The sequence below is a fragment of the Octodon degus genome, unplaced genomic scaffold (assembly GCF_000260255.1).
Source record: "Octodon degus isolate 3935 unplaced genomic scaffold, OctDeg1.0 scaffold00005, whole genome shotgun sequence".
Lineage (NCBI taxonomy): Eukaryota > Metazoa > Chordata > Mammalia > Rodentia > Octodontidae > Octodon > Octodon degus.
Window position 1 is genome coordinate 16,063,982 of NW_004524581.1, and position 21,307 is coordinate 16,085,288.

The 21,307-nt window shown below is 44.1% G+C and overlaps 1 protein-coding gene across 7 annotated transcripts in view; it reads right to left on the bottom strand.

The window, feature by feature from the left end:
• Positions 1 to 6,571: 6,571 nt before the first annotated feature.
• The window catches only part of Kcnma1 (potassium calcium-activated channel subfamily M alpha 1), a 756,236-nt gene continuing 741,500 nt past the window's right edge, over positions 6,572 to 21,307 (bottom strand). For 3 of the 7 annotated variants that reach the window (XM_004624076.2, XM_023718958.1, XM_023718948.1), the window contains 3 exons: positions 19,011 to 19,129; positions 17,774 to 17,998; positions 6,572 to 8,576 (listed from right to left, as the gene is read on the bottom strand). In XM_004624076.2, the coding sequence (XP_004624133.1) occupies positions 8,555 to 8,576; positions 17,774 to 17,998; positions 19,011 to 19,129 (366 nt within the window). In that variant the 3' untranslated portion in view covers positions 6,572 to 8,554. Of the gene's footprint in view, positions 8,580 to 15,484; positions 15,514 to 17,773; positions 17,999 to 19,010; positions 19,130 to 21,307 lie in introns of all 7 variants that reach the window. The other 4 variants (XM_004624075.2, XM_004624070.2, XM_004624057.2 and 1 more) reach the window with 2 other exon arrangements.

Here is a 21,307-nt window from a genome sequence, read left to right on the forward strand (position 1 = left end):
GGAGAGAGAGAGAGAGAGAGAGAGAGAGAGAGAGAGAGAGAGAGAGACCCAAAGGGAACTTAGAGACAGACTTGGACACCGCCATATCCCAGGCCCTCACAGCCATGTGCCCTTTACAAAGACACAAGAAACACTCCTCGTTTTAGAACACAAATACATAAATTTTTAATCTGCGAAAAATACAAAATGAAACCATGTACAAGTTATGTACAAACCCTTTTTACAAGACAAGAGAGTTATCACTGGTTGTTACAGATGACAGAGTTGGGTAGATCATTTCAGAGCACCAGCATTTATTCTCTTCTCCAGTTCCTGTTCAGTCATGGTAATTCATCTTAGCCATCATCATAACGCCAACAATCAGAACTATGAAGGACAAATGAATAAGCCACGCTCTTTTTCCTTAATGAACATGTAGGCTGACCTCTGCTTTTATGAATAATTGTTCCCTGTCTTTGTCCCCTGAAGGAACCCCAGTATAAGTTCCGGGGGTAAGTGGGGGAAAGTTTCTTTGCAGCATCTGGGCGGTGGGATGTGGGCCAAAAGTTTTAGGCAGGATGCAATTATGTCACCTGGGAATGAAACCTTTGTAATTAGGATTTCCAGGCAGATCTCAGTTTATGTTTGACATGTTGCAGTTCTAGTCAAGTGTGTATTTGGTGGAAGGAAGAGAAAGGGAAGGAGGCTCTCTGGGGCTCACGGGGCTCTGGCGTAGTGTGGACGTGAAGCCTGGCCCACCTTGCTGGCAGCCCCTTTCCGTGCCAGATGCCTGTGCATATGGATCCTGTCTCCCACCTGAGGGAGGTTCAGGGTCGCACGTGTGATATGTGTACAGCCTAAGCTCAGCCTCCCAACAGTGGGCTCAGCGGTGCTGCCTGGGGTGGCCCTGGAGAGCTTGGGTGTCACTTTTGGCCCTGTTCTACTGAATTGCAAGGTCAAGATGGAGGAGGAACACGGAAGTCCTCAGGGGGATAAACAGACCACAGGATATATCTTTAAATTTAAAAGTCTACCTAGGAATCAGATCACTTTTCACCTGGCCAAAGTGCCTCTTTGCAGATGGCTGCTCCAGAAAAGCCAACAAGACAAGGTGATCGTGGCATTTGGCACACGTGTAACGAAAGCTGCAAGAGCACGCTGTGTAGTGAGGGACAAAGAATAATGCAGCAGAATGAGTGGGAGATGAAACGGAGAGGCCGTCTCAGGATCCCTCTCTGGGAACTGCAGAAAGAGCCAGTGACCTAGACACCTGCGCAATCTCCATCTTCATGGCTTCCAAGGTAACCCCAACCCCAACTGCCCCCCCAGACAGGACTTGTGGTGACACCTGGGGACAAGGACCAATAGGCAACCTGCCTGTCAGGGGAGTCTTACCTCCCCTATTCTTCCTCTCCAAACCTCATGTAACACGACACCCTTTTGTTCTTAGACTTTTCCCCTCTTATTTTCCATTTTCCTGGAAGTGGAGTACAGCAGCTCTTCTATCATAAGAATGTCTATGTATTTTTCTTTTAGTAGCCTCTAAAAGTACAGTAGCCTCTAAAATCATAAGAATGTCTATGTATTTTCCTCTTAGTAGCCTCTAAAATCTGCCAACAACTCCCAAAGAAATCTGCCAACAGATCTCAACCTGCATTTTCTGCTTTGGAGAACTCACCCTAGTGCCACACTTACCAAAAACCTGTGTGTGTGAGCCTGGTTCCTGCACTGCAGGGCCTGCTGCCGCCCTCTTCTTGCCCCACTCCTCTGCCCAGAAAAATTTCCCTCATGAAGCACTCAGCTTCTTCTGTCCTGGACGAATTCAGCACCACAGATTGTACTCAACTCCTCCCCTTCCTGTCTTCTCTTCTTCTCTCCTGCTTCTCCACATGGCCCTGCCCTGGAAGTCTTGGTTGAGCACTTTCTTCACAGAGAGTTCAGCGTCCTAGAGCTGCTGTACCAAGGCACAGTTTGACAAGCCCAGCCAAGCCCATGCGGCCATTGGCGGTCCATGGTGACTAACTGCTATTTGCTGTTCACATTTACTCAGAAATTCACTATGTGCCGCTCTTGTACCGCATGGTCTTTTTCATGGACATGTGCCCTGTATTCCCTCATAGGCAGGTGGGCTATCTTGCTCTTAAAATTGTACCCAGGCTCGAGTGCCCAGTGGCTACTCCATAACTGTCCTCTAGCCGTTACTGATTTAGACCATTTCCTGAGTCACATTCCAGATGTCCCTGCCTTCAGACCTGGCATGTTAGCCCTTTTCATACCTGACAGCTAAACTACGTTTTTTTCAAGAGTCCATCTTTCTGAGTCCCCTCAAACCGCAGCATTTTGCATTTGTTTTAGTGCCTGCCTTATTGAAGGTGGTGTTATGTCACAGGTGCTTACACTTCCTCTAAAGGTTCTGCGTGTTTCTTTTAAGTTGAATTTTAAGATCACTGACAGCAAGATTTGTATTGTGCTTATTCCATGGACCAGCTCCGTCCTTCTTAAAAATATTTACCAACTGCTAGCTGGTTACTAAGCAGGAGCTAGCTGGTCAGCTGACAGGATGTTTTTTAATGGACACTCATATTGGGCAGTTCTGAACTATGCTCTACAGCTTGTTGATGGTCTAAATGAGTTCTTATTATATAATGCCCTAAAATAGTAAAATTGGGAGATTTTTAAATTTTTTAAATTAATTATTTGGTACAGGGTCTCACTGTGCAGCTTGGACTCATAGTGATCCTCCTGTTTCCAATCTCTCCAGCACTGGGATTACAGACATGTGCCACCATGCCCAGATCAATGGCCAGCACTGTGTACCCATGTTCCAGGGCTGGCGCAGCATGTGGTACTGGAGATCAAACCCAGGTCCTTGCACTTGTCAGGCAGCTGCTTAGACTGCTGAGCTATCTCCCCAGCCTGGGAGATCTTTAAAAATCTGAACTCTTTCCCTTCCCTGTAATCTACTAGGTTTTTTGTCAGTGACACTCTGGTAGTTCAGTATTGCAGAGATGTCCTCTGTTTCAATTTCCTGACAAAGAATCAGAGCATGCACAGAAGGCAGCTGCTGCACTGGGCAAGCTGTTAGCACGGGGTGTGCAAGCTGCAGGCCTCCGTGCTGCTGAGACAACATTCAGCTCCAAAATCTACATTTCCAAGGTAATGGTCAGGGAAAACTGACCTCTCAAAACTTTCAATGAAGGAAGTACACGCACCATACTTGTTACCGTAGTTGAAAACTTCCAGTGACTTTCATGAGTTTCTCAATCAACTCTCAGCTTTGGAGCTTGGTCCTTAGACTGCCTACTTTATGGCTTCTTGTATGAAATTTTATTCTACTTCTCCTTAGCTTCTCTACAAAGATTTACCACTAGAGGGAAAAGGGCCTGACAACTCCCACCAATGCATGGAGACCTCACCTCTCTGGAACACTCTCTTGGTGCACATTTCTCCAGTCCAGTCCTTCATTTCCCACTGCAGGGCCTCCAACGCCCACCATGCACTGCACGTCTCTTCATTCTTCCCATCCCATGGGCTGACTCAGCCTTCTCCATCCAACACCAGGCATTCATTCTCGGCAGGACATGCACACCTGGTTCATGATAACTTAAAAGAATAAAGATGTGTATATCTCCATCTTCTTTATTCCATCTTCCCAGCCCTAGTTCTATGTCCTGAATTTCACTGTCATGTAGAATTTCAAGCCCATTTTCGTGCTTTAAAATATAGTAGGGATATTTTCCCTCAGAACACTTCCTCCAATTTCAGCACACAAGACTACAGTATCCGAGCTTCGGACTGTTGTAGTTATGGGCTCTGTGACCTTTGAGGAGGACAAATTAGGCTTGGTAATCTCTTCAGAAATAAAATTTAAAGAAATAAAATAATCTCTTCAGAAATCCAATTTCCTATGTATATTCTCTTATTTTCATGCCAACACTGAAATTATTAACAACTGATACAACATGAGCAACAACTCTTCAGGGTCGACTCCACTTACAGAATCAATATGGCTGCAATAAGTGCAAATCAACCTGAAATGATTCCTGACCAGTGCTTTTTCATAAATCCATCCACAAAAGTCTCATCCTTCCTTGAAACTATCATGTAATTTAAATGTTAGATCATCTCTGCTGGATAAAAGAAAATATGCCCTTTAGGACATGAGGTGAATAGAAGAGAGGGTTAGAAATGTAATTTACCAGAAAAGTTGAAAGTGAACTCCAGTTGTTTTTTTTTTTTTTCACTTTTTAAGGAGAGTCAGTCAAGCCCTAAGTAATGAGGGCTTTCAAAGGCCACGATGATTGATGGCTTTACCACAAGTCCAGGAGCAACAAATAGGAACAGAATAGAAAGTAGGTAAAGTCTACTCTGGAACTCAATGTCCATGTTGGATGGATTAGTTTAGTCTCCTGGGAGTCAAAATTATTCAAATCCTAGTAAATCTCTCTCTCTCTCTCTCTCTCTCTCTCTCTCTCTCTCTCTCTCTCTCTCTCTCTCTCTCTGCTTTCTTTCTCCATCTTGCCCTTCCTTGTCTCAGTGAGGTTCTCCTTGATGATGAAATGATACATCAAAGTAACATTTATGAGCACAAACAGTGAGGAGATGGTTACTGTATTAATGGAAACCTCAAAGAGGAAATGGAAGAAAAGAATGACTTCTTGAAGCCTAGACCTATGTGAGGAAACATAAAAGGAGAAATGGGCAGGGATGGGGGTTGGTCTCAAGGCTATCACTACCTACTAGGCATGGAAGATGCCGGCTGAAGAGCAAAGGATTAGCCAGTGCTGGATGTTGAACCAAGAGAAAGGGAAGGCAGGGATGAGATTGAGATGATAATCCTAGAAATGGGAAGAAAAATCTGATCAGGGTGATTGAGGTGTTTGTGAATTTAGAAATCACCTTGAATCTAAGCTGTTTCTAAAAGATTAGCCCAGGCATGAACCCAACTGTGGTAACAGTCCTCTGGAGGTGAAGGCATTGATGGTGTGTCTGGAAAGAGGCCAGATTCCAGTCTTGCAAATAATTGTCTTCAAAGGATTGGCCAAGGACAAGCACTCTAAATTCCCACTCCAAATTTAGATCCAGTCTATTCAGACTGGATCTTAGTCTGAGCCAATGAATGAACCATCATCACTTTAAGGTGACAGAGATTCCAACAATTTAAAGAATATTTTCAAGACGTGTAACTAGCGATTTGTAGTTGTTGCTCTTCAATCCTCACACTTAACCTCCAGCAGGGAGCCTTTTGTTTTCCAGATGAAAATATCCTCAATTTCATGTTTACTCACTTCTCTTCTTTCCAACATAAACCACAGTTCTCATTACTTGTTTATTTAAAACAGCCAATTCTTTTTACACAGTGGATCATAAGATGGCACAACTCTTAGAAGAAAAGAAAAGTGCTCTCCAGCATAGTTTAGCCAGTCACTTTTATTTAAGATATTTTAGATTAGAATGGGGCCATATTTTAAAATATAAAATAGATAAGACAAATGAAAGTTTTATCAATGAGAAAGATGATGATGGTAATGGCGCACCGATACACAGGTACTTTCTGTTTTATAAACAGCCTATTGGTGGGTGTGATTCCCAAGCACCAAAGAAGCAGTGTTTGAGAGAATGGCTTTTCTGGAACCCTGGAGTGGAGTGCAGATCAGAGCCTCATAACACGGAGCATCACCACAGAAGACCATCACTGACCTATAGAGAATACAGGTGGAAAGACAGCCTTTCATAGCAGAGATGGATGAGGACTGAGGGACAATAGAAACCCATCATCAAGCTCTGGAGTTCTGTGGAGCCCCCCAGAGGTCCTGTCAATCTTATTTCTGTTTCCATTTCTCTTTCAACTCACCAGGCTCTAGTTTTTGTCAAAGGAACTACTACCTAATCATTTGTGTACCTCCTTTTAAAAATGCCCGATTCTCTTTTCTGGCCCAGAATAATTCATGATGACAAAGGCAAAACAGCATGAAGTTATTGCTCTGCCATGGAAGATAATGGATTTCTATCATCTTGGGTCTTGGAGAAGAATGTTGATGCACCAAGAAGCCCTTGCCTGTAAATACTATCTTACCCATTATGGTTTGTTTGGTTTTTTTTTTTTTTTAAGTTTAGGTTCAAAACTTAAATCATATGCAGACTTGAAATAGAGACAGGGTCTACACTTCTGTTTCCAGATTGCCTGGGTATGGAAGGACCAAGGAAAAAGGAATAAGGTGTAGTGGACCACCCTGTGTTCCTTTAATGGAAGATTCTTTAGGTAGTCACCATTGTCCAGGGGATATCAAAGATCTATGACAGGCTCAGAGTGGGGTAGCAGGAATAAGAGTGGAGAAGAGCCCACTGCAGTTCATGAAGGCAAGAAGAGCGTGGATCAGTGCAAATGTACTGTGGTGGCCCCAATGGAAAATCATTATGTAAAAGAAGGCCCTAGCTTTCAAGAAAGCCCTCAGTATCCTAGTAGGAAAAAAGGTTTTCCCCACCAACATGGTTGACTTCTGTCTGAAACTAAGAAATGTTTATCAACCTGAATATAGACTGTTGATGTCATTTTAGTCTGTTGAGTAGACTAGTGATTGAGTATAAGTAGTTTTTTTAACAATCCAATTGGACATATGTTATATTCACAATACTTTTATAGAACTAATTCTACAAAATGTGACAACAGAGTAATCACAGTCCAACACGTCACTGCAGGACAATGCCTACAAGGTGGAAGCACGACTACATTGGCACTGCAGGGAGTGGACAGAGGTGGAAGGTCACTTTGCCTACATCTGAAATTGGAGTACTTAATGATGTATATTTTCATGGTGACCTCAGTGCTCTGCTCTGATTGTATTTGCACTATCATAACTAGGTACCACAGGGTCAGGGCCTAGAGAAAATGGAGTAGATCTCATGAGATTTTGGGGGAATATTCTGATTCATTTGGTTAAGTAGCCACAGTTTACATTTTTAAGAAAATGAAAATCACTATCACATCCATGCTTCTCCAGAGACCCTGGTGATCAGATTTAAAAATTGCTCATTTTGATTTTGAAAGACTTGCTAATCATCAGAACAGAACATTTGTTGGGGTGGCTGTACACACGGCATGCAAGCAAAAGCAGAGCTGGGATGTGCTGACAGTGAATAATGGCTAGAAAAATCTTTTGACCACAGTTTGTGTGGCTCTTATGTTTTGTTTCATTGCTGGTAATTGCCGGAGGCCTTTTACTAACAGTCTATATTGAGTGCATTTGTTGTTTTCCTTGATGTTATTATTATTGTTTAACATTGCTGTAGCAAGTTCGCGTGTTTTGTCCCAGCAATTTTTAAATCAAGGAAAGCAAGCAAATTGAAATCTTCACCAAAGTCGCTTCCTTGATCAGGGAAAATTTCTGGATTTTGAACAAAAATTTAGCAAGATAAATGAGTGCGTCTCAGATCCCACTGTAAAGGAAAATTATTCATTGGTGTTTATAAACTTTCAGGCCAAAAGCTCTGCGACTTGGGGTTGGGGCAGAAAGTTCACAAGGTCCTCCCAAAGTGAAAATTAATTGTTTGTGTGGTTTGGAACTATGAAATGAGAAGAACAACCGCATGGAGGAATCCCCGACTGCAGAACAATACACATGTCTTGTATGCCCTGGTCCTCAACTCCAACATCCCAGGGTTGCCCACAACCCTTCTGGTACTGCTACTTGGCTGCCTAAACCTGACCTGGCCTTCATAGAAAAGCTGCAAGAAGGTGTTTCCCTTCAGTATCTGAAAAAGAGGTGAGAAATACAAAATGAAAACTAACACTACAAAAATTTGACTTTCAACTGTGAAAATAAGTAAGTTTTCATTTATTAAGAGCTGGTGTCAATATAGATCAAAACACACACCCTTCTAAGAGAGGAGCAGGTGAACACCTGGCCTCTTTTGTTTTCATTTTGGATTTACTGAAATACATGTAGACATTGTTAACCATGTTAAAATTGTTTTTATAATCCATTTCCCTTAATTACAATAACTGTGGAGGTGACCATCATTCTCCTGAAAGGAAAAGAAAGAAATGTGCCTAAGGAGTCTGGCCACTTATTCATGTTTGATTTTGCATTGTTTAGCTATAGGGAAGATATTTGACAATGAAAGAAAAAAGAAAAAATATATTTTCTTTTCTAATAAACAAAATAATTTAAAATGCTAGAGGCTATACATGACTATTTTAGTATGTTCATTTATAAATGAAATCATTTTCTTTTCCAAAATACATGGAAGCGATATTCAAGGCGAACAAAGAGAAAGATCTGTCTACATTATTTTCTTGCAATTCTTGCGTCTACATTATTTTCTTGCAATTCTTGCTTATCCTAATGTTTCCACCAGTGATTCAGCATGTAGGAGGAAGAAAAGTCACGTCACCATTTATGAAGTTTGTCAGGCTTTAAAAAAATAGTTCTGGTCTCCTGGGAGTCAACATTCATCTTCAACTTCTCTGATTGGAGGAATCAAGCTGCTTGTGGATTTATATTGGTTGATCTGGTTAGCCATGTGGGTACTCATGGGCTTGATTTGAATGTTTCTGGGATAGGCATTATCCGGTTCATCTGTAAACCATTTCTTTTCTGCTAAAGGGCAAAATGGATAGAGAACAAGAAGGAGAAATGAGAAGCTTAATTAGTCCTAGGGTAAAGATTTGGGGAAGTTCATTGAAAAATGCAAAAAGGGAATCGATAGAAGCTGACAGTGAGTAATTGCTGAGGAAAACAGTGCGGTGTAGAGAGGACCCCCAGACCTGAAACATACCTCTGCCTCCTGCAGCCAGTGATGAGCAAAGTGGGCTGTGTGGATTTGCAAGCACCACGAGTGGACCTCAGAGAGTAGGGAACAATTGGAAGGTAAACTCCAGCACTACTCTCTGGAGTTACTTTGGTGGCCTGAAAAGCTTTGGTGGAGAGGACATACTGCATATATCAGATCCTGGGCACAGACAGGGTGCTTAAGGAAGAATTTGTGCATCTACCAGCTGGAATGAAGGGACATCATTCCCACTGGGGAGCAGGTAGTCTAGAACTTCCTGCAGGCACACCTCTTTCCCAACCTTTGGTCAGGCTTGCTTATAACAGACTTTGAAGGCACGTGCCAACTCTACCATTTCTGGCGTTTTTTGTAGCCTGCTTTGGGGGGGTCTTACAGGAGACTCACAGAATCTGCTGGCCAAAGAGTGGAAGTTACAATTATGGCCAGTGTGTTATGGAAGATATTGAGATGGCTTTAATTTCATGAAGGAGAACTCTCTGTTGGTACAGAACTATGACAAGAGTTCCAAGCAGCAATAGCTTTACTGCCTATAGTAACCCAAGCTATCAACGCAGGAGCTTGATGAAGCCTTGGCATTTCGTTTCCATCCTAAATATAGAAAGGGCTCTGAGAGATGCTGAGTCAGGGCCTTCTGGGGCTGGAGTGAGAGCAAAAATGATCTCACATTTCTCAGCCCCGCAGTGCTGTCTCACAAGGCTCAGTTCTCATCCCCACCTCTTTCTAGGAGGGAAACTTTCTGGGAAATTGTCCATGTATACAGATAAGAAGAGACAAGGAAAACAGGATTCTAACTCGGGAACTACATATTTTATTTTAGTGGTATAGGAAAGAAAAGAATGAAGGAGAAGGCTTTCAAAAAAGGTGCTCACTACTGCAGGTATAATGGCCTCCCTCGCTTCCTCTTTTGTCTGCTAGAAGAGTCGCCCTCAGTACCTTGTCAGTGGTTCTGGACTGATAAGTTAATAAAACTTCTCAGCTAGCTTGGTGCATGTGTGCATGAGTGTGTGTGAGACTCTGTGTGTGTGTGTGTGTGTGTGTGTATAATGGTTCATAAATGAAACATCAATGATAGTCTCATCAACATTCTGCTTGTTCTCCTTGCTCCGCATTTCCCACACCCAGAGCCTCCAGTGTCGCTGTGGACCATCTCTGGGGCAGGGGCGGGTTTGAATAGAAGATTCACTCCCCTTTGTTCAGCGGTTCAGTTTACCCCTCGGACACTCACTACCCCTGGCATAGTTCTCCCCACACCCCCTCCCGCTCTGGCTCTCTCACCTATTATAATTAAGTTCACTTTGATTTGAACAGATTGGACGATAGGAATTCATAATGCTCTATCCTCACAGTGAAGCTAACTGATTAAGTACTTTAAATTATTCCCCCTGACAGAATGATAAAGTTACAATCTGTTCTGAGATGATCTACAGCTTGCCAGACTCCTACAGCTTCTTTCTACATTCATTTATCTTTTTGTCAAGCAGAGGTTTTTTTTTTCCCTAAGCTTCAATTCCATAGATCTTTTAAAGTCATCAGCACATCTGAATTATTAATGAGGCTTTAGAGGCAAGACTCCTGATGGGCTGGTTAAAAAAGGTTGTATAGAAATCCGGGACTGTGTACACATCAAAATAATTTCAGCTCCATTTAAAAAACCATTTAGTTCAAGTGTGACATAGATGAACCATTATGCATTTGTGGAAACCAATTTTTTGTGATCTACGATTAAACTAACCTTTCAGAGAAGAGTAAAGTGTGATGGTTATCATGTTTTAAAAGCATTGCTGGGCCCCTGAAACAATTTCGAACTATGACTTTTTCAAACCGCTTATGTGTAAAGATGATGCTTGGTGTTAGGTCTGATGTTTGTGCTCTGCTTGCCAGAGCTGCCCTCGGCACGGACCATGCTGTTATGTGGAATGATTTTGCAAAAGGATTTAGTGCTGCATTGAATGTGCCAGTTTGCCAGGAGAAGTCTGCTGATAGAAATGTGGGGGTCTTTGGGTGAAGGACCTAAGACAGCTACAATTTCCTGAAATTTTTACAACTGCTGCAGAGAATAATTGTTCAGAATTTAGTCTTTACAGTTCAATTCAAAGTTGGCATTTTGACCTTTCACCACAGAGAGAATATCAATTTCCTTCTGCTGTCTAACATTATTTCTTATTTAAGGTTTGCCTATTCCTTCTAAATTTCTAGCTGAAAAAAATAAAAGCTAAGCAGACTATTCCTTGTAGTTTGGCCCTACAGCTTCAGTGCAGAGGGAGGGCTTATAGGAAAGCACCTCATAGTCAAGGGGTGAGGTTTATTACGCTAAACAGCAGTTGTCTCACTTGCTCAGAGTCTCCTCAGTTTTATTGGAGACCCAGTGAGTGGGGATGTTGCAGGTACTGAAGTGTATGGGTGCTCTGGACATCTTCTAAAATGTCCAATGATGATAGCATTCTGGGAAGAGACACTCTCAAAGGGCCTCAGAGGAAGGCATGGCAATGGTCACCGGGCACCATGCTTCAATAGAGCATGCTACAAGTATGACAATGACAATTGGCTTATTGAATCTTGCCTTCCAAGGGGAAACTGTGCCAATAGGAGGCTATAAGACTGGCCCCAAGGAAGAAGTTTTGGAGAAGGAACTCAACTAAGTTCTGGAGTGATCAAGAACCAATCTGAATTCCTGAGTTTATCTCCACTGTCTTGCTTGTCCCATATGCCAGAAAGATTTCTGAGCAATTTCTTCTCATCCTAAGATGAGGAAAGTGATTAATCTGGCTGTTGGGGCAAAATAGCACCAATTGTTCCTGACAAGGAGATACATGACAGCCCCTCCCCCAGCACCCATGTGAAGAGTTTCTGTCCCCGGGGTAGTTAGCGGAGTTAGGGAGCGGCCTCTCCTATTCAGTGCCAAGTGGGCTGGCATAACACAATGAAATTCCAAAAATGAGTTTCAAAATAGCTCGTGGTGAAATAACTGCTATTGCCATTAGGAGATGTCACCTCTCCAGAACAGTTATAAGCTATCCTCCATGGACACAGCATGAACCATGAGGAGGAGGCAAGAAAATGGCACCAGGCTGTACGTGACAGTCAAGTGGACTTGGCTGTCTCCCATGCCAGTTGCTTGGCTCTGAGCAAGTTACTATGCAATTTATCTCAGCACCATTTCTCTTCCACAGAACAGGGTGGAGGTTATGACTTCCTAATGTCAAGAACAATGAAGCTAATGACCCTGGAGCACTGAGCAGAGGCCCAGCTACCTGGTAAGCTGATGTGAGTGATTCTTGTGATGAACAGGTTTTGTGGTATGACAGTATGTCATAGCGACTAACTTCCTGGACCTCATGGTCCCTCAGATTCTACATGTGTCCCAGGTGAAGCGGACTGAGCATGAGGACTGAAGGTGCTACAGCATGGAGAGGAGAGCTTCCCTGGCAGTCACTAAGGCTCATCTCTTGCTCTGAGGTGCACACTGGCCAATGTCCTGTTGGCACGGAAGTAGGATGTCAGGGTAGGGTGTCTTTTGGGTGTGATTGCAAATTAATAGAACCTGGTGATGAAGAACTGGGGTTCATGAGCTGGGGTGCTGGCCTGAGGAGTGTAGATTTTGGAGTAAAATGAGAGAGGAGGATTAGGAGAGTGGTTTTCATTTGGAAGGCGAAGGAGAGGATGGAGCAGCCTGGTGGTATGTTGGGGAGTTCATGGCTGCTACCCTCCTGGGGTGCATCTGTCTCTGACCCATTGGCTTTCACTGGATAGGTGTCCAGCCCCACCAAAAAGCCATCTGTGCCTCCATTGCTAGTACCATCACTGAGGTCACAGGGCTCAAAATGAGGGTTGGGCGTTCCTCTGGCCACAGGGCTGCACATCAGTGGGAGTATCCCAGAGGAGAGAGCTATGGCAAGGCAGGGCTAAGCTGGTGGGTGCCACAAGCAGGGAAAGAAGCAGGCTGCACTGTGAGCACTGAGCTTCTTTGCTGGCTCTGTGGGTTGTCAGCGTGCTGGGATTTAGCCTTTTGCTATAACAACTCCCCAGAGAAGCCTGCAGAAAAGGGGACAGAATGACACAGCAAAGGCATTTGGAATAATTGGCCCTCTTCTCTCTGTGCCACAAGCTGAGGTTTCGAGAGCAAAGGCATGAAAAGAAAAGATTCCATCTAGATAGAGACAACAACTGAGAACAGTCAGGGCTAACAAGGAGCTCCAGGCTTGGGGCAATGCTGTGCGGGGGCACGGCTCTCTTCCTGTTCTGCCCACAAACCCTACTGTCCCCAGCCCCACCCACCAGCTCACCTCCTCTCCTCTCCCTGGGCAGAACAAGGCTACAGCACGGACAGGAAAATCATCTATACCAGTCAGGATGCTTTCTGCTTGTGTCACTTCTCTACAATTGTCCACCATGGCTGTCTCTTTCAACTGCAAGTCTAGCGCTGCCACTCACAAAGCAGACCAAACTGCCCCCTCCACAGTTTCCTCTGTGCCTCTTAGTCTGGCCAGAACCCTGAGGGCAGACTCTTTTCTCTTCCTCTCCCGTGCCAGAGGATGGTCCCTCTCTCTTCTGAGGACTGCAGTGAGTGCATCCTCTGCGTGGGAGACAGCCCGCTCGGTGACAGGCGCCCACTGCCACTTCTTTATCATATTGTGACAAAGCAGGGATGTGCTGAAAGAAGCTGAGGGAGAAATTGACTTTTACCCTGTCTTGACTTCCACACCCCCTGAAGTTTCTGCCCTCTCCTCTTTCTTCCTCAAGGAGCCTGTTGCTATAGGAACGTGGCAGGTTGATCTAATTCTCTCTATCGGGATGCAGACACCTTTGGGCTTTTCCCATGCGGAGGAAGAGACAGTCCAAAGGTTCTGCTGGTCATTTTGCATCTTTCCAATGCTGCCAACAGGCAGTCAGTCTCTCTATGCAGAGCTGAGGTTTACAAAGCTGTTGCCCATTTTGGGATTAACACCAGCAGAGAGAGATGAACACCAGGGGAGCAGCATGGTGAAGAGACTCAGTACATTCACTGTCATTTTTTTTTAATGACAAGCCAAGGGGATGGTGTAAGTTATGAAAGAGTTAAATGTATGAAAGCGTTTAGGACCAAAATACTTCCCAATAATTATTGAGCTGCACTGTCAAAAGTTCTGGGTCACAACCTTTAATGTTCAGAATGGGATTTGAGACTTCTCCCAACTGTGGTGGAAATTTACATGAAGAGGGAGTCTTTTGGAGCCTGTTTAGGAGGGGTCCTGGCAGCAGTGACTGGCAATGTTAGATTCCATGACCACCCGTCTGTTGATCTTGACAAGGTTTCCTGAGGCCTCTTGGCTCAACAACTGACTGTTTGCTGCTTTCAAAGCCCAAGCAGACTTGACTGAGTGGCTTCTAAAATTGGGCAGATCAACAAATTGCTAACTTGTTCTTTTTCAATACATATATTTTTCTCTTCAGAGAATACTTTCATTCTCCATTACCTATTTGTTTACATTTTCATGGGGCGAGATTAGAGACAAAATATGAGAAACTTGTATGCCTCCTTCCTAAGTGAGCAGATGCCCTCTAACCTCGAGCAGGAAGAGAAACTTTGGGGTCAAGTTGAATACAAAGGAGGAAGTCTTCACTCTACTAAGGAACAGATAAGATAGAACCTTTGGCTATAAATAGAGGTAACCATGACAGCTTTGCCATTAGTAAAAATTATTCTTACCCACCTATGTTCAATCCTCAATTATCAACCAGTGGGGACTGTGTGCCCCAACTCTAGGATAAACCCCCAAATTCCACCTCATGTCACAGTCTGTTCCCATTCCAGACCCATCACAGTATCATCTCATCAGAGCACTAACACATTGTATAGAAAATGCATTGTGGCTTTACTTCTATCTGCCCAATCTCTGGTTGGGATTGAACAATTGTCTGAAAGGCGGGTGGTAGGAGTGACTTGAGTAACCCCACGACTGTGTCATCAGCCCCCAGGTAACTGGGCACGGGCTCTCGAGTTGATTCATACAGCTGAACGGTTTTAACTTTGCATCACACCGATCAAACATAGCACAGAGCTTTATGCTTTTGCCATTGACAACCCTCCTGGTTTAAATAAAAGGAGGGTAAAATATTAACAGAGAAGTGCGTTTGCCAAATGGAACAGCTGTCAATGTTTTCCAAAAAAGAGTTTATCCACTGGCGTCATCACTTGATTTGGTAGGTCTCGTCAAAATAAACACAGAGATGTGGACAGACCGATGGGGGCTGGGCTGGGTGGTGGTGATGGGGGTGGGGGAAGCTGGGTTTCTGATGGGAAAATGCTTTTGGACTTGGAGCAAGGTACCAAGGTGGGCAGGGAGGCCACGTGCAGAGTTGAAGGCAAGCCAGATGGAGAGAATCCCCCACCAATTACCCAGCCCCGAACCCAAGAACACCAAAACAAACTCTAAGGAGTCTAGCCATAGCAGCAGCACAGCCTCATTGCGCTGGGCGATTGAGAAAGTGAAGAAAGAAAGAGAGGGGGGAAGGGAGAGGGGAGGGGCAGGGCTGGGTAGGGAGGGAAAGCCAAACGAAAGAAAGAAAAACCACAAACAGAACAATATAAATAAAAAACAAACAAACCAATAACAGAATAAAATTTGTAACTCCTTTTTTTTTTTTTAATGTCACAAAAGTTTTCACAAGGACAACGTTATAGAAGAAAACCCCCAGCAGTGGCTAGGTCATGCAGAACCATTAATTGTCATACCTGGGCCCATTCTATTCATCCTTGTTGCACTTTAGAGAGAGAAGTAAGCTATGTGAGTTTTACAATGCTTTTAAACTGTCATATTTCCTTTTGAGCACTTTAACTGGCACATTCTTATAGTTATAAATGTTCTGAGGGCATAACTTTATCACCTCCTTTGCAAAGAACGCATGAAGAGCTCTTCAGGATCCAAAACTAGGGGACATGTATAGATAGTTATATATATATATATATATATATATATATATAAATAGATAGTTGTACATAATATATAAATCAAAATATATAGGATCAAAAATAATTTGAAAAAAAGTCTTCCATTCATAGAGCTTTTTACATGTAGACAATTATTCCCCCACCCATGACCGGTTGGAGTACTGCACTGCCCCTGTCTTTGGTGCGGGGGGTGGGGGGAGGAGAGAGAAGGAGGTTCAACCGAGCCTCAGCATTTTGTCAGTAAAAGTGCTTGTCAATCACACAGCAAGCAAATCTCCAAAACTATCATGCTGAAGGGGACAGGGGATCCAAAATCTAAACCCCAAACATTCACCATAAAAACACCTTCTGAGAGATGGCACAGTTATGACTTTTTAACCTCCTCCTGTCCATCCCTATTCTATTCAATGAATTATTTTTTTTAAGTAAATATCTCAAGTAGGTTGAAATGAGACCAGGGCAAGTGGCTGGTCAAGAACTTGCTTATAGTAGGGTTGGCCAACTTTTAAGAACTACTGCGGCACCTAAAGTGTGATTCCCATGCATGTGACATCTGACTACTGTATGTTGAAAACAGGGTATTACTTTCCCATGCTTACTAACTTTTAAAAAAGGAAGAAAACAAGAAAAACAATGAGTTATACCAAAATGTGTTTGGCTCACAACTGGCCTCTCCTTATCCCCCACCTTGGAAGGATGAGGAGTGGTTCTCTATTTCTGCTACTCAGAAGCCCAACAGAACTGGCTATGATTAAAAAAAAAAAAAAAAAATGGAGGAGAAATTCTTGCCCACCAGCTTTCTGCTTTGGGACAGAGCTAACACAGCTGTGCTGACAATATAAGGTGGTCACTGGCTTTTGTCTTTGTTCAGTCGAGTGTGGCTTGATCCTCCTACATCCTGATTTATTTAGTATGTTGGCTCCTCCAAAACCACTTCCGGTGTAGGGCTTACCTCCCTCTCCCTCTGCCATCGTCCAAGCCCTGGCTCCTACCTGGCATCGGGGCCCTGCTAATCAAACAAAGGGGAGTAAAAAGGTCCCCTGAGAATGCATGGAAAAATACTTGCTCTTTCCTGAGCATTATTTATTCTGTACATAAGGAAAGTAATTCACCTTTTAAAAGATGTAAAAGTCCCAGGAAGGCAGTTTTTACTGACTTATATCTGATATTTATGATACATATGGCTTTTCATCCCAAATGTCAAAAGTGAAAGAAAAAAAGGCTATTCATATGGCAGCATAAGGAGACAGAATAACAATTTAATATGCAATCAAACTTCACTTAAATGAAATGACTGAAATCTGATACATCCACCAGTAGAACACTATTCCTTCCTCTGTATTAAGGTTAGAAATGTTTATATGAATTCCAAAAGGAAGCGAGCTCTGAGACAAAAGGTCTTGGCTGATAACTAAAAAAAAAAAAAAAAACTCTCTCTGACGCTTTCTTACTACAAGCAGGTGCTTAGTAATCATGTACACAAACCGTGAAAGCTTTTCAAATGCTTTGCGATACTTCTGCCAAGATGGAAGAGATCGATCCGTTTTCATTGCTTTTTGGTTACTTGTTTCAAATAAATGTGTGCTAGCTGTGTGTACGTAAAAAGAGAGAGAAGAAAGAAAAACAAACAAAAACAGCAAAACCCAAAGCACCCTGATCATCCTGATAAATCAGAGTAAACTTTTCTTGTACCTTAAACCTGCTTTGCCTAACTGACACCAACCACAGTGTTCCCTTCTAATCTGTGGACTCCTCCCTGCAGTGAGTGGTTGAAGTCTGGAGCATGCCTTTGGGTTATTTTCCCCCTAGAATCATAAATAACTTTTGGTCCGTCTGCTTATTTTCTGTTGTGCTCAAGGGTTTTATGGTGGTGAAATAAAAATGACAACCACATGCACACTATCATACATATGCAAATATGTGTAAAAAAAAAAAGGGGGGCGGGGAGGACTACAGGGGAAAACAAGGAAAGTTACTTTGCTGGAAACACCAACGGGGGAAGTGAGTGGCAGATACAGTTTTACACACGGTGGCGGTGGAGACACATATCAAAGCCGCTCTTCCTGCACGTACTTCTGTTTGTCCCGCGACTCCCTGGACTTGGGCCGGTTCTGCCGGTTTGCTGTGGATGGGATCGAGTGAACAGAGGAACTCTTCTTGCTGGAGGACTGTGACGAGTGGGAGGAATGGGACAGACTGGCCCGGGACTGGCCGGCGTTGTGGTCAAACTGCATTAAGCAAAAGATCAGGTCCGTGGGCACAAGTTCAAACTCGTAGGGGGGGTTGGTGATGACGTACCTAGGCAAGAGAGCAAATACATCATAAGCCGGAGGGCCACTGGGTGAGGAATTCAACTCTCCTGGAACCAGGAAGGAATTGCTAAACTCATCAGAGGGTTTGGAAGATGCGCTTCTGGTTGTCCAGCCCCTTCGAGATTTCTTGCAAGTTAACAAACCTCTCCTCTGATTGACTCTACAGAAGTCAGCCAGGAACCCACAGGGGCTAAACTGGAACCAGTAATGGGAAAACCAAACTGTGTTCCTGCGGATCCCAAGGACCCATTACCAAGTGCGCTGCCAATCCCAAGTCACCCAACTGCACCACTGCTTTCACTAAGGAGGCTTTTTTCCCCCATACCAGTGAAGTCAGACTAATAGGAGTAGTTTTTAAAAGCACCCAGGTGATTCTAATATGCACAGCTGAGAAACACATACCTCTGTAGCAGTGTTTCCTGAGGTAAATTATGCAAACTTATTGATTCCGGTAATTCTAGGATCTACTTAATTTTTGCCTGCTATGAATTTATTTTAATGCATGTTAGAAAAATGTAAGTAACCCATCTAAAGTGTTTCTGCCTAAAGTGATAATATACAATTTTCTTAAAAGTAAATATAAAAAAGTGAGATGGTAAGTCAATTAAAAATATATCAAGTAGAAATGCAGGATTCTGAGATACAGCAAGAGAACTGTTTCACTTAAGCACTAGCAGTACAACCTGTCTGTCTATTAGGTACCAATGAAGGCAATGGTAGTAGCTGGGCTTTGGTGGGAGATGCTACTAATCCAACTTTCGCAAGTGGGTGATGGAACTATTTTTACAAAACTTAAACTCTTCCCACAGTGTCATCACATACACAATTAGTAATTAAAGAAAGTGTTTCTCATAACTTCTAAACTCAGTGTCAGATTTAATGCAGAGTAATTTGCACAGTAAGAATACGTAAGGGTCCTCTGGTTGTGGCCTGGGACAGGAGAGGTTGTGGATATCCGTGCGTCTGGCTGCAGCCACAGGGTTGCCAGGAACACTCACCTCTTCGTGCACTGGCTGGGGGTGCTGAGGTGGGCATCTCTTAGCCGGTAAATTCCAAAACAAAGCATATTATATGTTTTGAGAGCTTTGCAGAATAGATCACCATAACAACCACCATCCTGGGAGACAACAAAAGAACAGAGAGTAACATCATTTTTAGTTGCCTGGAAGTCGAGGTCCAAGGGGAAAAGAACCTTTTCATAAAAGCTTGTTTTGGGCCAGGGAGATGGCTCAGTGGAATAAGCGCTTCCCTGGCAAGCGCAAGTGCTTGAGTTCAATCCCCGGTTCTACCAAAAAAAAAAAAAAAAAAAAAGCGTGTTCTGTTATTGTCTGAGCTACAGGGTCTGTGCCAGGTGTCTGCAGCTGCAGAAGGTGATGTGGTGGGCACCTGCACTCAGCATGGGTGATTTTAGGGAGCAGAGGACAGGGAGGGCTTCCTCTGGTGGTGTTGGCCATTTCCGGAGAGATCCCTAAGGAGATGATGCCTGTCCCTTCCCTTGAGATGAAGGTGTAGAGCTTGATGGTCTCAGAGGTAGGCTTAGCTCAGGAGAAAAAAACTAGCCCTGCAAAACAGCAATTACATCTTGTCCAGCTCAGCTGTGGAGACTGTGGCTGGATCCTGTCATCAGAATGGCCTGAGTGATAATGAATGTCACTTCAAGGAGCAAAGACCCCACTGGGGCCTACGGTGAAGGACACTTCCAGGTAAGGACTGTGTGACAAGCACAATGTGCAGACCTCAGCACCGGCAAGGGGGACGAGGATGTGCTTCCCCAGGAGCTGGGGCTCTGCAGGTGGAATAACCGGGATTCACACTTCTGATCAATTCACAGCCACCTTCCCAGGGCCTGGGGCCTGGCTCAGAAGCTGAATGCCCGTGGGCGCGTGGAGACACAGGCACCAGGCGGCCACGTGGCGCAGGCGGGCAGCGGTGTAGTAACAGAACTGCAGAATGGCCTCACCAGAAATAAGGGAATATATTTGTCCTTCCTATTACAGGACTTTCCATATAGGCATCATATGACTGCTCAAATGGGGCCAAATCTTGGCATTATTTAAAGCCTTTATCCTATTCAAGTGTATCAGTAGGCAATAAATAAAAAGCCATTAGTGGCAAAAACGTCTTTTGTAAAAACCTAGTCTCACAGAGGACCTAGCCCACAGCCCTGTGGAAATATGGTGCAAGTACGAGTGAATGTTTCAGAAAATGATGGCAAATCATCTCTTCCTTGTTTTTTTTTTCTTCACTGACTGACTTTCTGGTCTGTCTCAGGCAGGTTCCTAAGACTCCCGGCTCCACCCCTTGAACACATCGCTAGAGCTGGGAATAAGGGTCAAGGCTGCATATCTCTAGTACTGAGCCTGACCCTGGCTGGGGCAGAGAACCACAGGGGAGATGCTGGTCCCCTCTGTCACAGGGTAGGCCTAGGGGAGGTGACTGGGTACAGACTAAGGAACAGTACAAGCAAAATTTAAAATTAGAGGCATTGAAGGGTCTACCCGAGACACTGTTCAACCAGGAGTGCTGGATGCACGTGACTACCTTGGTGCTGTGACAGCCACCGATGCTTGGCTCAGACTCAAGCCTCAAGCACTCAGACCTAGGCCTCCCCCTGCAACATTCATGTTGACTCAGACCTTTGCAGCCCTGAGTGTGCCAGGAACCTGTGGGTACATTTCATGAGCTGTATGTGGGTGTTGCCTGCTGCCCTCCATTTCAGGGAAGAATATTTCGGATGAAAACAACAAGGAAAGGTCGGCCGGCCAAATAACTCAGCGGACTAAAGCACCTGCTTAGGCAGACGCAGTGGTTTGATCCCCAGCCTGCCATGCTGTTCCAGCCCCTGAGGCGTGCTGAGACAGCAGTTGAGACTGGGCGTGGTGGCACACGCCTGTAATCCTAGCTCTTGGGAGGCTGAACACAGACAGATCACTACGTGTCTGATCCAGGTAGTGAGACTCTATAGACCTTGTTCTAAAATTAAATAAATAAATAAATAAATAACAAGGAAGAACAAGCCCCAGGAACTCAAGCCAGCACAGCTTGGTGCAGGTCCCCACGATGGCTGTCCTCAGTCTCTCTGGGCCTCAGTTGCCTTAGCAAGTGAAGCAGTGGAACCTGCATCACGAGGTCGCAATGAGGATTAAAACAAACTCCCTTACATGAAGCACAGTGCCTGCTGCCCAGGAAGCCATAAACATCATCTCTCATTCTTCATCATAAGCAAGAGGAAGATGGTAACCCTCAGTTGTCACCCCCTGGTGTCAAGCTCCTGGGACCTGGCTTTCTCCCGGCA